At 35.5% G+C, this 17,600-nt stretch overlaps 1 protein-coding gene across 1 annotated transcript; it reads right to left on the minus strand.

Moving 5' to 3' along the window:
• Positions 1–4,727: 4,727 nt before the first annotated feature.
• On the minus strand, positions 4,728–8,922 carry LOC150110622 (melanocyte-stimulating hormone receptor-like). The gene is made up of 2 exons (XM_090403031.1): positions 7,606–8,922; positions 4,728–4,919 (listed from the first exon to the last, which is right to left on the minus strand). The coding sequence occupies exons 1-2, from the start codon at positions 8,920–8,922 to the stop codon at positions 4,728–4,730; spliced, it is 1,509 nt and encodes a 502-aa protein (XP_090259157.1).
• Positions 8,923–17,600: the final 8,678 nt, after the last annotated feature.

Raw genomic sequence — 17,600 nt, forward strand, 5'->3', positions numbered from 1 at the left:
AAATATTTTTATATCCCATTGTAAAGAATGTCATGTTTAATGGGACCCCTCTCTGTATTTTGTAATCTGCTTGTTAAAAAAAGCTGGTAATCTGTATGGTAACGTTTTCACTGCGCTATATTCGCATATACTAAAGCAAATCTGTATGGTAACATCTTCACTACACATTCACATATACTAAAGCACCTTAATCTCGTCTCAAGTTTATTTCCTCAGCTATACCCTTTAGCAATAATAATAATTAGGGAAAATCTTTAAGATAACATACAAATGCAGTGATTACAATAATAAAACTTTATTCCATGTTCCACGATTCTTAGAGATTATCTTTAAAACTTCAAATCTTGAAAAAGAAAAAAAAACTCCCTAAGTATATGTGACAACAAGGAGTATGTTTATATTTTCTAGATGTCATATATGAAGCAATTTTAGTGAGTCATTTCATATTTATATTAACATAAGAAAAATACGGTCGCTGCGTGAATTTCTTTTGACAGTTTTGAGTGATGAAAAACCTGAGTTTCCGAGAAAAAACCTCCTTGTATGAGACCGCATAACTTACCTTTATTCGAAAATACCTGATAAAGGTCCCGTACGTCAGACGGGAATCGAGCGCAGGTATTTCTGATCAAGCCCTTCATCTATACCACATCTTAGATTATCGACAAAAATATAAACAGATATGTTCTTAAATGTGTCCATTTAGACGACACACTTTTTCTTTGGTTGGAAAGAAATGAATTCAAATCTCGAAAAGAACACTAATTGCATTGTATTAAATACCTCGGACTTACTTCTAAATAATCTGATTACATAACTAGCAATGCAAAAGAAAAACCCTACTATATGCTCATAAAGTAGACGAATTCCGATCTAATAGCGATGTGGAGGCCGTCTGAAAATTAGATGTGAACGTTTATTTTTCCTTTGTTAGATGAAATGAGATCTGAAATACTGTTTGAGTTTTTACTTAACTTGTATCTCATTTAGCTTTCATGAAGCAATCAACATGCTGTGACTCTTTCGTGAAAATGAACTTTGTAGTAACAATGATGTAATATTAAAAATGAATAAATAAAACACCGAAGTAAAACTTAGAGGGATTGTTCCACACGCAATAAACTAGATTATTTCACTTCATTGATATAAGATTGTGATTCCTGAATCTAACTTCTACAACTTCTATCCACTGAGGAAAATTCCTTATTTTGAGTGATGAAAAATCTGAGTTTCCGAGAAAAAGAGTAAAATCCATACCTTAGGAGATATAAAAATAAGGAAAGTGGATTTTTTAATCCAAAAATAGTTGGATTAATTTTATCTTGTATTAGTTCCTTTACAGTCGATAATAAGCAAAGGATTTATAAGAAGAAAAATAAATGAAAAAAAAATCTCTTTTTGTAGTTAAAACTTCGAGGGATGTTTTCTTTTCACAAAATATAATCCATTTTTGATAGTGGACTGCCTTATGGTATCTTAATGATTATTCATGTTTTAGAGTTTGAAAAGTAAGGTGTAAAGATCTAATATGTACAAATTTTCTTGATGCAATTTCCACGGTTACTGTCTACTGCCTCACATATTTTGTATATTTTATTAGAAAATTGGCATGAAAATTATGGTAATGAGAAGATATTCAATCATTTTGAAAACAGAACTGACAGGAGTTTAAATAAGATTCATTGAACTAAAAATTTCATGATCGCCCAGTAAGAAAAATTTTCACCTTGGCGTACCTGTACACGAAGTAAAACCCACACCCTAAGATGTAAGATTCACCACTCTAAGAAAAAAATCTTCAAGTGAGATCCACGCGCTAAGAAGTAAGATACACAACACACCCCATTAAGAAACATGTTCAAAAATATCACCGCAGTGAGAAAAAATCTTTCAGTGGAGTTTCCTCTTTACATGAAGTAAAATCCATACCTTAATAAGTAAGATCCATTCGCTGAGAAAGAAAGATACACCGCTCTAAGAAAAAAATCTTTGCATAAGATCATTGCGGTAAGAAGAAGAAAATCTTACCATGACGGATCTTTACATGAAGTAAGATCCACGGGCTAAGTATGATTCACCTCTCTAAGGAAAGCAAGATCCAGTGGCTTAGAATGAGATCGCGCTAAGAAAAATCCTTAACTAAGATCCACCGCAGTATAAAAAATCTTCCAAGACATTCCTTTATAACATATAAAATCAAATCATTTATTCTATACGCAAAGCAGATTTCACATAGAAATGGCAGATTTTCCCTCTCTCCCCAGTAAAGTAGGCAAACAACACATGCAATTTACACATAAAACATTCATCTAATAGCCATGGTTGCTTCGAATGTAAATTTAAAACAACCCAATCCTATACATAAAAATTAATTTGTTTAAAAATTAAGATAGTAATCGTCACAGTAGAATAGAAAAATACAGCTGGGACTCTTATTGTCAGACTTTTCAAATAACAGAATAAAAGTTTCATGCTAGAATTTAGTTTGAAATTAAGGAACCTGCTCGATCTCTCCCTCTCTCTCTCTCTCTCTCTCTCTCTCGGTAATTGCCGCTAGGATGATGTACACTCACTCTTCTGTTGTAGATATCTTGTTCGAATCCCGTCTAGGATGTTAAGAAAAATGACATTTGAATCGGATACAAGTTAGGAAGAATCACCAGAAGGTGGCAGGCTTTTTCTCTGCTACACAGTTTTTCATTTCATGAAACCAACTAGCTAGAGAACACGCGCAATTAACAGGCATAATAAACTTATAGCCTTATTTGTTTCAGATAAAATTATAACTCAAACTATGCGCTCTCTCTCTCTCTCTCTCTCTCTCTCTCTGGTTTTAATTGTATGCTGCACGTAGTGGAACCACGATTTTTTAAAAAAAAATTTGCAATTTCACTTCACTCATATTTTTATTTTTTGCTATTAAACAAATGGTATTGAATAAATCTCATGATGTTCTGTTACATCATGTAAAAAATCTCCCCACGTTTAGTTTTTTTTTCTGTTATTTTAATGTCTTCTGTTTTAGTTTTAATAGATTTTTTATGCAAATAATAGACATTTACACTTTGTAAGACTTTGTAGTAGCATGCATATCACAAAGTCTAAATGCGAATTAAATAAGACAAAACTAACTTATAGATACGGTTGTAAAGGAAGAAAGAGTTTGAAAAATAATCAAAGAATATTAAATGTTGAAATATTCACAAAGAATGCATTAAGTGGATCTAAATTGCTTCGTACATTTCTCGTTAATCTTTGAAAAAAATGTAAAAAAAAATATTTTTGCAGTCATAACTGTTCCTAAAAATGAAGAAATGAACATCCAAGTGAGCATATACAAAAAATAAAGAGACAAATATTTTTTCGTTAACTAGTTATTCAAGTTGTGACAGGATAATATACAAATGTATTAAAATGAGCTTTTCTCATCTAAAAGTTAAAAAAAAAACGAAATTATTATGCACAAAAGAATGTTCTCTCAGTAAGCTTGCATAAGTTGCATGTTTAAAGGAAATGCTAATTGTTGTGGCACCAAACAATAATAAATCCTCTTTCAAGATGCTCCTTTCCAATCATAAAAATCATCCCCAGAGCCTGAGTCTTCTGAAATTCTTATTTAAAAGTAAGGGTGTTAAGCGTCTCTTATTTGCCAATTATAACAAGTGTATTAAATCCCATGTTAGTTAATCTGGAGAATCGTCATTAATTTTTTTCTGGGCCGATAAGAAGTGCATAATTTCTACTTCGCCAAAAAGATTCCCTTATGACTTATACAAAGATCTACATTTTAATTTTCTTTCGAGTTAGCCTGAGAATATGGCAGAATTTAACCAAGGATTGTGTAATTAATTTTAAATCCTCTTACGTTCTCAGCAAACACTAGTGTTACAGAACATATTTTCGTATTGCCTTGGTAACTGATGCCTGACCAAATTTTGTCCTTGCATTATAGGGGGGAAGGAATTGATCGATTCGAGATTAAAGCCTGCTCTTGTTTTCATGTCCCCTTGATATAAGATGCTTGAAAATGGTAATAAATTTCAAAGACAAATAATATGCAAATATATATTACTAATATTAGCTAAAAAGTAAATGAAAGATCTCACGATCTCTGATAGAGTAAAAAAGGTTTATTTCTTCTTTCTCCAGAAAAGTTTTACTCCCGTGAAACATCTCATATGTGTCAGTTTAATGTGGTCTCGTTAAAACTGATAGATAGATACAAACACTTTCATTGTCTTAGTTGCCTCTGAATTAACTTTAGAAAAGCCCTTTTCTGCATTATAGCCGCTTTTTGTCCACAAATTTCTATAGATATTTCTGTTCATTAGAAATATCTACTGAGTTACTATTCATTACATTCAACCTGAGAGCCTCCTTAGCTCATTTGGTATAGAAAAGCCCTTTGGTTGGAAAGACCAGGGTTCAAATATCGTGAGTAACAATCAAATGGTAAGATAGGTAGCCTTATACAGAGGTAAAGGATTTTTTCTCCGGGAAGCTCAATCTGGTTTTTCGTTCCTCAGAACAGATACCGGCCCTACGAACACACACAGATCTATAGCTATAAATACTTGTACTTAGGGGAGGGGGGGGGATGTGGCAGAAGAGTGACGTCTCGGCTGCATTAATTCATCGTGACGCCCTAACTAGGAGACTCTGCCCGTCCTAAGGGGCGGATGGGTTGAAAAAAAAAAAAGATTCAATATGAGTATTTATCTTCTTTCCTAGAAACATGTAAATATACATGTCACAGTTGCTCTAAAATTCATATCTTTCTGTTTAATGCTGTTCTTCGAAACAACCAATCTTCGTAAGTATCTATAGATAATCAAATATAATATTAAGTTTCCATCATTATCATCATCTTCATCATTATTTGTTTTCATTATCATTATCTCAGGTCTTTTTTTGTGTGTGTTAATTTTTTTTTGTACCGGAAACTCTCGTTTTTCGTCCCTCAGAACAAATACCGGCCCCTTGTCATAATGCAGTCATAAATACTAGTTTGTATCATCAAAGAACGACTGGATTATTATGATATACTACACATTTTTATAAATAACAATCCCTGTGGTAACACAGAAGTAATGATAATATGTAAGAATCCTATATAACTTTAAGTGAGAGAGACACACACACACACACACACACACACACACACACACACACACACACACACACACACACACACACACACACACACACACACACACACACACACACACACACACACACACACACACACACACACAGAGAGAGAGTAGTCAACGCAAGTTTGTAATGGTGAACAATATTGATTGCACTTTAAAAATATAATATACTTGTGCTGTATTTGGTATATCCAGAAACTGATTTTTTTATATCTGAACTTCTCTGAAATAAATTACAAACCGTTCAAGCAATTTAAGATACAAACGAAATCACGCTGTTAACAGTGATCGGACGCAGTATGTACGGATCATTGTGATAGCAATAAAGTAAATATCTAAGCTTAAGAAGTATTTGTTAATATAAAATCACCTTATGCTTACTTTAATAAGAGGAAAAATGCAAATCTTAGCATAAACAGCACATTACAGTTTATCCTAAGGCCGTGAAGTTTAAACTTACAAGGAAGACGCACCTTTTCCGTTCAGTTGTAAAGACCCAATGGAAAAGGGTTCAAATTCTGTCTGGAAAATCCTCATAGAGCATTTCAAGTGATGACGTAGCTAGTTTCATACAGGAGTGTCAGAAGTTTTCTTGCCTGAAACTGTTGTTCTAATGGAAAAGAAAAAAACTGGCTAAAGAATATGCGCAGAAAACAATACTGGCCTCTCGTAATTTCAACTAATTTTACACTAAAACGCTGAGAAATCCTAAATTTCAGGATGTGGAGAGTTTATTACAGTTATAAGCAATGTTTGGAAAATTACATTCAGGTTCGTTACTTTTCCTTAATTACCTTGTTGTTGTAATATATAATTACAATTATTACGAGTTGATATAAAGCGGCATGGAATTCTAGGTTTAGTGTGGAGTAGTTAAAGTGTAACCAGAGAAATAGTGGAAATGAGAACCCTCTTGAATAAGAGAATTATATTAATTTACGAAACATTTTCTCCACATTTAATTTATTAAATAGTTATTCTAACTATTTAATAAATTAAATGTAGAGAAAAATAGTATTCCTGAAATAAATTAAATAGTTTTGGTTAATGTAATTGGATATAAAGAAATATCCATGAACCAATAATAATTAATTTATGAATTAATGAAATTAGGTTTTTAATACTTTCCAACCTCTTTTCTGAGAGTTCGCTGGATGTGTATCCAACTCTGTGTCCAATGCAATAACCGTTGCACATGATCTTGATGTGAAACCCACCTGCTTCAGGAATGCCAAAGCAACTAAAAAGCAGTGAGAGGAATATGTAATTCTGTTGTGTTTTATGGTCAGGTAACTGTAAAAATGCAAATGTCCAGTAAGAAAAATCCTACCATTGCTATATGTGAAAAGCTAATTTACCTTCATTTTAAAAATCACTTATAAATTCAAACTCGGTTCTTTGCAACCAGTTTTCAATTGCATATATGTGAATTAAGCCAGGTAGCAATGAAGAAATATTTGATATCAGTCTGCAGTCATTTTTTTGCAATCCTCATAAATCAGCTTGTTAAACTTGCTACAAACTGCAACTGCTGTAAAAAGACTCTGCAAAACTTTCTCTTTGATGGCTTCCGAATCATTTGAAAGTTGAAAAACTTTTCGAACTTAAAGTCAACACAACGCATGACAAATTCCAATGAGGATTTCTAACGAGATCGCATTCGCAAGTTGGTTCGAAAGACAGATTTACGCGACAATTTACGCACAGATAATAGACTCTTAAGAGATGACCATTACATACCTGAATGAACTGCTAAGTGAGTACACAATGGAAGCTCACTCAAGAACTTAACGGTTATATGTGCTCAATAGCTTTAATGGATGCAGTAAACAGAACTGTCTAAATATTCTGGGTTTCTAAACAAACTATAATTGCTTCTGTATCTCCGAATATCTGAACATTTCTGCTTACTGTAAGCATCAACGAGATTGCGTACATATGGTAAATCACTTGGGATTATTTTAAATTGTTGACGATGCTGCATGATACTGTATACAATGGTGATGTTAAATTTTCCAAGAGAATGAAAGAATAATGTAAAAGCTACATTAAAAAACATTTAAAAGAGCAAACGGATGATATAGAATTGTGCTGTTATAATATGCTTGAGCACGCACGTGAATATTTAAACATGAAACGAATCTGCTTAAAAAATATGAAATGTATACTACTGGTTTATAATCAATTGGGAGTAATTCCTTAACTGATTCACAAAGTAGGTAATGAAATAGCTTTAATTTAACAATCATACAGGGATGTGAAAGAGGTATTACGAAGAAGAAAAAAAGAGAAATACCGAGTAAAATTTGAATTGATTAGCTTACGGGTTTTAACTTGGGACACATGCAGGCCACTTACAGAACAGTGTGAGATTCTCCATTAGATGAGGCGTTGGTTAGTTATGAAGATTATTTCGTTCTCCGGAAGAACGATGTTTTTTGTTAGCGACGATCATGGACGTCATTCGGTTGGTTTCAGTTCGGGAATACAACTGTTGTTCACTGCGGGTTGTTGTATCTTCTCTTCTCAATCCACATCTAGTGGTCCAGATTGACTTGAGAGCGTTTTTAATCTCGGGCATCCTCACCACGTAGATGATAGGATCGACGAAAGATTTTCCCACAATAAGCGAATTGATGAGGATTGACACAGGGACTCGAACCCATACGTGGATCTTCACGAACGGCACGGGACAGTCAAGGCAAGTCAGACCGTAAAAGACCAATGCAGGCATCCATCCCAGAAGATAAGTTCCCAATATGAGCAACGTTGTAATGACCGCTTTCACATTTTTGTGCAGTTGTCGAGCGGAAGTGAGATTGAGGAGACCCCGTTGGTGTTGTTTCACCACAAAGAAGATGTGAATATACATGACAGTCATAAGCAGCAAGGGGAAGAAGAACAAGAACGAGACAGTCACACGGAAAGGACTGTAATAGACGAACGAGTAATCCTTGCATTCCGGAGATTGGAATCCTTGTCTGGGAACTGCCGAGAAATAGATGAAGAAGAATGCCACCGGAAACAACCACATAGCGGCGATCCCAATGGTAGCACTCCGTCGGGTTACGGTGGCAGCGTAGTGTAGTGGCCGCAGAATCCCCACGTAATGGTTAACGGCGAGTGCAAGTAAATGTAAAACTGATACGATCAGTCCCCCTAAACGTAAGGCCTCCAGGATGAGGATGTAGCAAGCATGCAAAGGACCCAGATCTACACCGTGAACAATGGGAAGGAGACTGTTCACTACTAATCCGACCCCAACGACTAAGGAAGCGTAGGCGTCCGCCACTGTTAGACTCAGGCTAAAGCATAAAGTTGGAGAAAGGGTGCGTCTTACCCACCTCACGGAACACAAGATGATTAAGTTGAATAACATTGATAGAAGACACAGAGATAGCATAACGGGGACGACCACCCCGTATAGTTCTCTAATCTCTTGGTGAATTTGGTCATCGGCAGAGCGTCCACTTTCACTACTGGAAGTGTTCCACGATCCGCTCAAATTACTTTTTAAAGAAGTCAGTTGGCTCTCCCCATAGCTGTCATTTAGAGTACTAGAGGTAAACATATGACAAGAATCCGCATTTCCGGCACTTTTACCATTCACACATCCCCATATGTCAGTGGTGCTTTGACCTCCGTAAGTGGATTCTACTGTACCCCGGCTGTAGCGGTACGCAGCATGGCGAATCTTTCTCTCCACAAGAAAAAGTGGTAAAGACAAGGACCGCTCTTTGAATCCCTCTGGTATTGAAAACGGAGACATCACCACCTGGGTACTTGATGAAAATCTCGTTATTTTCTAGAACAGTTTTCGCGCGTAAGTAAGTCACATGACAGAGAGAAACTTACTTGGTTTGTTACAGCGGGTGTCGCAAACTATAAACCCTTCTCTAAGAACTTTTTTCGCAAACATTTTCCGGGACGGTAAACGTGATCCACCTGTATCCGTGACAGTGAAGCACTGGCACCAGTTTCGAACGCTCCTTTAAACTCTGAACACCGTAGCGGAGCGCTGCGGTTGCTGTAGGAACGGTGGAAGCATCTCTATGCTGTGGCGTGCTGCAATGGAAAACGCAGGGCTGCTTCCCGCTTGACTTGGCGGCGCTGCACCTCTTCGAATTCGAAGGTTAGGTGGGAGAAACAGGAAAGTGTAGGCAGCTAATTCCTGAAATGTTGCAAAAAAAAAAAAAAAATAGAAGTTTTGCTTATCGTCTGCTTCAAAGTAGTGAGTTTTAATTGCTTTTACAAAGAATAATAAGAAAATGAATTTAAAACTCGAACATAAAAAATATGTCAATGCAGAGAAAATTAGTATTTGTTATTTTTATCTTTTCTGATTACTTTTAAATAAATGTGACCGTAACATCTCTGCAATTGGACGACACACACACACACACACGCGTTCTTTAGTTTCCACTTAAAATAAAATTAAGAAAATGAATACCAAAACAGTGGAGAACGTCCATAGGTAGTTAAGTTAGTTTCTTAGAGGAAAACGAAAACTCCTTAACTTTCTCACAACAAGCGATAATAAGATAATAATAAGCGAGTTCTGAGATAATAACTGAGATCATAAGTGTTCGTTCTCAACAGCACTCGCTTATTATCTCAGCAGATACAGCAAAGGAGATGTCTACGCAGTGGGCTTGATTCTAAATAAGATGAATGATTTCGTTTCCGCGTAAATAAAGAGTGAACTTGTGAAGTAGCCTTATTATTATCTTATTATCTGATAACGTTTAGATTTTTGTCAGATATCTTTTGATACTTCGCTAACTGCTAAAGACAAAATATGGGATTTCACTGCATAGTAAAACCTGAATTGCCAGATTGAGACACATTCTTCACAGCACTTAATATTATGCAAAACAAGAAAGCATGAATTTCACGTAAATCATACAAATAATTTTATAATGTATTGCGAGAGAGAGAGAGGCGTGCATTACTTATCAACTTAGGAGAAATATTTTCATCGTATCACTTAAGTACAGTACTCTGAATTCTGCAATTTAAATGTTTTTGTACAGAAATTTATGAAAAAGGAATCATCATATACATTTAGTTTGCATTATCTGTTGCCAATTATCACGAAACATTTCCTCTTGTTCTTTTCCTTTTTTATATTTTTTCTTCCTTGAATTTTAATGCTTTTCTCGGCCCCTGTATTTTCTTTTCTTTTCTTTTTTTGCATTATATTTCTAACCCGTTTTAGTGATATTCTCTCATCCACGAAATAATTTTATTACTGAAAAGAGAAAATCATTGAATTGGCAGTCAACCCAATCAACTATTTCATAAGCAGATTTCCCTTGTTTCATTAAACATTAAACTAATAAATCGTATTTTTATTTCTTATTTAACTGAATATACGAAACATTTAAAAATTGTTTCCAAATTTGAGTTAACTTTTGTTATTTTCATCATCATCCAATTCTTGATATCTACTTCTACTTTCAGGTGTGTACAGGATATTATCATAGTACTAAATGGAAACTTTACATCATTATTACACATTTATTGCGAACTTCCTATCAGCAATTTTCCTCTACGTTAGTCTGTTACTGACTTGTTGTTACTGCAGCCTCACCAATGATTTCAGGTAAGTTCATTGGAAGCGAAGACCCGAAAAGCCTTGAAGTTGATATCAGAAAACGACGACCTTCACGTTTCGAAGCCAATCGAGCGTAATGAAACCTAAGGAATTGCGTGCTAATAGACATAGTGGAGCAGTCACAACTTATTAGACGTATCAACATTCAATATGTCACATGGAAGTGACCAACGTATGCGGACCGATAATTTAGACATGCGTCACATTTACGTGCATTTTATCGAAATGGCAATTATGATTCGAGATGCAGTTATTGAGTGCTAAAAGTTATCATGCGATAGTAAGAAGCATTTATTAATCCTAATAATAAAGAAAACAGAATTCTGTACTTCTTTCCAGTTTTTCTGCTATAGAAAATGATACTAAAATAAATTTTAAAAAAATCTGCACTATGGGAGCAACTTCCTATCAGTGAAATTGTGAATTATGGGGCAATACTTGTTTCTGAAATCAGAATGAAAAGGAGTGAAGTCATTGAACTTCCGTAAGGGAAAACATCCACATTCCCAAAAGTCGGAACATTCTCCCCAACAATCATGTTTCGGGTAAAGAAAATACACTTTGATTGAACGCCTCTGTCGATGAACAATGGTTATCCTGATAAACTGCAGCATTTACATACAAAGTATACTTAGAGGCATAAGGCTAACCACCTAATACTGTAATCATGATTACGAAATCCAAGGATACTTGAAAGGTCGTGGGAATTAAAGGGCCTGTTAGAACCAATGATAATGATGATGATGATGATGATATGATAAACTGTAACATTCGTTATACTGAGAAAATTCTAATTAATTTAAAATGAGGCTTATCTGTACTATCATACTATTGCGAACGCACCTTAACTTTATCATAAAAAACTTTTATGTAATTATCTCTGTTTTTCTAACATAAAGAATAAACGCTGGGTATATAACCTAAATTGATAAATTGCACTGCTCTGGAACCAGAAAATTTCTATTTGCTAAGAAAATAGTATTTTATGAGAAGATGGAAAACATTTCAGTTATTTTTGAAAGAAATCTTAATGCAGCCTCATGTCGACAGTTAATCTTAATTATAATTAAAGTAAGAATTTTTTTGTTTTCCTCAGTTTTTGTAGTATATAAAACAGAGGAAACTTTTTTTTCTTTAAAGTACTTTGTTATTTTTAATTAACTTAGATCTCTTCCAGTACGTGGATTTAATAAGAAGACGTTTTAAAACAATTAGAATTAATATACTTAATCTGGAAAAGAAACAAGCTCTGACAGCTTCACATTTGAAAGAAAAAATAAATAAAAGATTTCGCGAGTGGGAATAAGAAAGCTCTTGAGAAAATCTAAAGATGAGAATATCAGAATGGCTAAGTAGAATATCTGGGACCATGAATGGGAAAGCAGAGAGTTAGCGGAAATGCTGAAGGGGCGACGATAGCTTGTGCTCAGTTAACCAAATAGAAAGGCGAGTGAAACTGAAGGAGGATAGCGATTACTCTCTACATTTCGCTCTCATTCTAACAAGCACTATTATAATAAAGTCACTCACCATAGTAAACTATTAAAGTGCCACAACTAGAGTTGCATAAGACCAATGTCCTGGTAAATAACGTTCATTATAGCAAATTATTATTATTATTATTATTATTATTATTATTATTATTATTATTATTATTATTATTATGCAAGGTACTTCCATGGAGTCAAAAGACTCATCGTGGGAGACCCAACATTGACATACTAACCGTTATTCACACAATACCTGTCATACTTCCCCTTAAACTCATTCACAGATGAAGCATTCACAACTACCTCTGGCAACGCATTCCACCCATTTACAACCCTCCAAGCAAAAAATCTAGTCGCAACACCCTTGTTAACTACACTCTTACACAATCTCCAAGGATTACCCCTCGTTCTCTCCCTTCCTTCACTGGTCTTAAAAAGGTTATCAGTATCAATCCTATAAAACCCTTTTAATAATTTATATGCCTCTATCATATCTCCACTCCTACGTCTATCAACTAGTTTTTGAAGCCCACAGACCTTCAATCTATCCTCGTAGGAGACATCCCACAGGCCTGCAACAAGTTTTGTAACCCGCCTCTGAATTCTCTCCACCATTTCCACATCACCAAGAAATCCAGGTGACCAGATCTGTGCATAATAGTCCAAATGATATTTTATAAAGTGGGACAATCAGTTCCTTATCTCTGCTTGTCAGTGTGTTCCTCAATAACCATGTAATCTGTCCCTAGCCTCATCAACATCCTGCAGTTCAGCTCCATCAATATAGTAAACAACATGTGATCTCATCCTTCCGAAGCGCATCACCTTACACTTGGCTACATTAAACTGGCAGCCATTTAGTTTAGCCCAAACTACCAGCCTATTTAAGTCATCCTGTAAGATATCCACATCATCTGAATCAACTATCGCTCTTCCCAGTTTTGCATCAACAGCAAACAAGTGGATATCTCCTTTCAAACTATTCCCAATATCATTGATGTACAAATTAAATAACAAGGGACCAAGCACTGAGCCCTGAGGCACACCACTAGTCACCTGCCTTCTACTGGACTCCGCTCCACCATAAACCACTCTTTGATATCTATCCATTAGCCACCATCTAATCCAAAATCACTAGTCTGGGATCCATACTCATTTGCTCCAATTTATGCAACAGAGTTCCATGTGGAATCTTGTCAAATGTCTTTGCAAAGTCCAGCAGGATCACTGAAAAAGGATTTCCTTTATCCAACTCCATTGTTACTTCATTATAGAAAGTGAGCAAACTGCTAAGGCAAGATCTATCCTTCACAAAACCATGTTGCCCCTTATAAAGTATCATATTGCTATCCACCCAGTCCTGAATTCTAATTTATCTACCATAACATATTATTCCTGTGGTCCTTGCAAGTTCTCTTTAACGAGAATCGACTGGTTATGGAAAAGAGTCAAAGCGAAACAGGGTTGTAATAAGTTTAATAAAGATTAAGGGAGTGAATGGGAGAATTATAATAAGTAAGACAGTGCCAGAAATTCGTGTTATGAATATGATTTCAGGATATTATTCAAAGGCAAAATATGACAAGTTGGAAAAGGAGAATGTTTAAACTGACGCAGATAACATTACAAAAAAATGTACTGACAGATTTAGGAATTGAGGTGATTTGTGTTGTCCGAAGCATCACTTAATAGGGGATTAGAAGAACATTATGGAAATAAGGATACTGAAAAAGAGAAATGGAGAAGACCAAATAATACAAACAATTTGCTAAATTCAATTGCAAGCAAATAAAGCAAAACAGAATATATGGAAGTAAAATAAAGATCTTAAATTTAAAGGATAAAAGATAATGTGCTGAATACAAGTAGTGCATAGATGAACAATTATTTTACTGGAGAAATGCGAAGACGTTGATGGGAATAAAAATGGAGGGAGATCAGAAGAAACTTAGGAGGAAAAATTTAGACCGAAAAAATAGTAGGGGAAGCAGCAAGGAGGAAGAGGGACGAGGCCAAAGAACTAGGAGGGAAATGAAGGATGATGGAGAAGAATGATAAGAAAAGTATAAGAAGCGTAAGAAAGCCGCATGAAAACTAGCCAGTATAGCAAAGGAAGAAACTTGGAAAGTAATTTATGATAATGTATACACGAAGAAATGGCAAAATATAATATGAGAGAGCCAGTCAAAGAGAGTTAACGGGAAAACGATAAGGAAAATAAACATTAATAAAATATGAAAATGACGACATCATGTTGCATGAGAAAGAAATGTAGAAAAGATGAAAAGAATTCTTTGAAGAACTGATGAAAAGGAAAAATGTTCAGTTAGTTCCGGTCGCTTTTGCAAATGAGGTGAAAGTAGAACTAGGGAAAATGCAGAAATATTAACTTGCGAATCATTTGGAAGCGCAATTGCAATAATAAAACTTTGGGAGGTTAATAGAAGAGCTCAGAGTCAGTTTATGAATAAGTGAAACATTCTAAATATAACAATTACAGAGATATAAAGTTAATGGGCCATTTAAAGTTAATGGACCACTTGATTACGACATTGAAGAGGATTCCTATCCAATGACTCCAAATGGTGTAAACGCCACTGTAAAAATATGGGGGGAGGAAATAAAGATTTTTACTGCAACATGTTTCTAGATCTGATGAATGTTTATCACAGAGTGTCAAGAAAGAAGAAGATATTGGACGAGAGTATAATGGAAATAATTTAAGCCATGCATGAGGGCTCCAAAACTAAAATACGAATAAAGACAATAATTTGAAATATCAGTATTTTGATATTTAAATCCGTTTATATCAGAATGGATTCAGATACACCTGAGTCCATTTCAGATTATCACAGTTCTAGAAAGAAAAGTATTGGAGGATGGAGATAGAGATAGCAAGAGTCAGTAAAATGTTTCAGAAACTTTATTTTAAATACTTAGCAATCACGATATAAAGGGAAGGGGGAAATGGACAAAATATAAGCTAATATGAAGATTAAGATGATATGTGTGGTAATAATGGCCCTATGAAACAAAACTTTTACAAAAGTGTCAGTTGAGTACCTCTGTTAAATGGAGTGGAAACATAAACCCTTAAAAGTAAAAGAAAACCGGAAGCTAGAAGATAGAGATGAAAACGCTCAGGTTGACCAAGGAAGTTGCAATGTGAGATCACATCCAAAATGAGGATAAAAGTATTCATCAGAGCACATTTGGTGTAAAAACGATAATCGAAAAAAGCAAAAAGAAGTTTTCTTAAATTCGTGGGAAAGGAGAAATAAATACAAGACGATTAAGAAAGCTTTTGATGTAATGGGAACAGAAATTGCCAAAAAAAGGAAAACCAAGAAAGAGATCGTGGGAGTTCCTCAAGAAAGCTATGAAGAAAGGGACAACTACAGAAAAGATACCAAGTAGTGTTAAATGGAAGGTAGTCGAAGCAGCAGACCATAGGATTAAGATGGATTTGTCAGAAAGAAGATAACCCATCCACTCCTTTAAAAATCTATGGAACTGAACTCGGTTAAGTTTGCACTGTCGACTTTTTTATTTAGAAGTCCTTGTCGATCATGAAGTTCTTCAAGAATGGATTAATATGAGACTGAGATGGCAGTCCGGTCTGGGGGTCTTTCCCCCAGAGGCAAAGCTACATGCCACCGGACAGGTCTCCAGGTTGTGGATCTGGGAATGTCCACCAGAGATGGTGGCTAACTGCGAATAGCCAATAAGCAGTCCCGGACAAGAAGCGGCAATACTAACAGGACGTGGTGGGAGTTAGTGGACAACTCCAGTAACTCTATAAAATGCCACAGAAGTCCAATGACGGTACTGCGTCAAGGCGAGCTTAGGCCGCCCTAAGCCTAAACTATATGTTCCTTTCGATTCTCTCCCAAGCTCTTCAAGGAAGACTAAGGGTTTGTCAGATTAGTGTCGATGTGCTGATAGTAAAAAGAAAACACGATTGAAATCTGATGCCAAAGTACAAGAAAAAAAGACTCATGTCGGCTCGGACGTAGCCAGGTCAAACAAGGTCCGCGTCCCCAATCGAGTAATCAGGGTTGGATCGAAAAATCAGTTAGTGAAAATAAAGACAAAAAAATCAAACTCAGGCCTGTAAAGGATGGAATATCAATTGGGACATGGAATGTCCGTACACTGTGGGAAACTGGAAAATTGCAGTTACTTCAAGAAGAAATGAAGAAATACAGATGTGATATATTGGGTATTTCAGAAATGAGATGGACATTGTCAGGAGAATCAAATGGTGGAAGAGTTCTCTGGTCAGGAAATGAAAGTAAGCATGAAGCAGGTGTAAGTTTCCTGCTAAGTAACAAGGCCTGTAAGGCAATGATAGGATACAAACCAGTCAGTGAAAGAATAATGGTTGCAAGATTCAGTGCCCAACCATTTAATATCACAACCATTCAAATATATGTGCCCACTGCAGAGAGTGCAGATGAAAACATTGAGAGATTTTACTAGTAATTGATCTTCAACTAGTAATTGATGAGGTGCCGAAGCAGGATATACTCATCATCGGAGGAGACTGGAATGCAAAGATTAGCAAAAATAACACAGGGTGGGAAAAGGTTATGGGAAAATTTGGATATGGAGAAAGAAATGAACGTGGAGAGATGCTTCTGGAATTTGCCACTGATAACAACCTGATGATTTGCAATACCAAATTCCAACAAAAAGATAGCGTAAATGGACGTGGCGATTCTTCGATGGCAAACACAGGAATATGATCGACCTGATATTAATAGACCAGAAATGAGAACCTCGGTTCAACAGTGCAGATCATTCCAAGGAGCTGATATTGATTCGAACCACAGCTTGGTGATTGCGAATATTAGAATAAAACTGAAACAGAAGTACAAACGAAAGTTCCAGAAAGCTAGAGACATCTCAAAACTAAATGAAGACAGGCTAAGAACAGTATATCAGAACATATTGGAAACTAAGCTTAAGACCCCAAGTGAAAAACAAAATATAAATATAAGAGAAGAACGACTGACTATAGTGCTAAAAAACGCAGTAGAGGAAATAATTCCTGAAAGAGAATAGATCAACAAGAAACGAATAACTCAGGAAACCCTAAAAGTGGTACAAGAGAAAAGAGAACTGAAACTTAAAAGAGATAATTCAGAGGCAACAGATAAGTTATACCGTCAAAAATACAATGAAGTACGGAAAGCAGCAAGATCTGATAAAGCCAAATGGTTGGAGGACCGGTGCAAAGACATTGGACAGTACTATGGAGAACACAAAACTAGAGAGGTCTACAAACTTATAAGAAATGTCAATAGGAAGTGGCAAACAAGATCAGTAGCAATCAAA

This window comes from Typopeltis vanoorti, chromosome 1 (assembly GCF_054136105.1).
Source record: "Typopeltis vanoorti isolate ZY-2024b chromosome 1, IOZ_Tvanoo_1.0, whole genome shotgun sequence".
NCBI classification, from domain to species: Eukaryota; Metazoa; Arthropoda; class Arachnida; order Uropygi; family Thelyphonidae; genus Typopeltis; species Typopeltis vanoorti.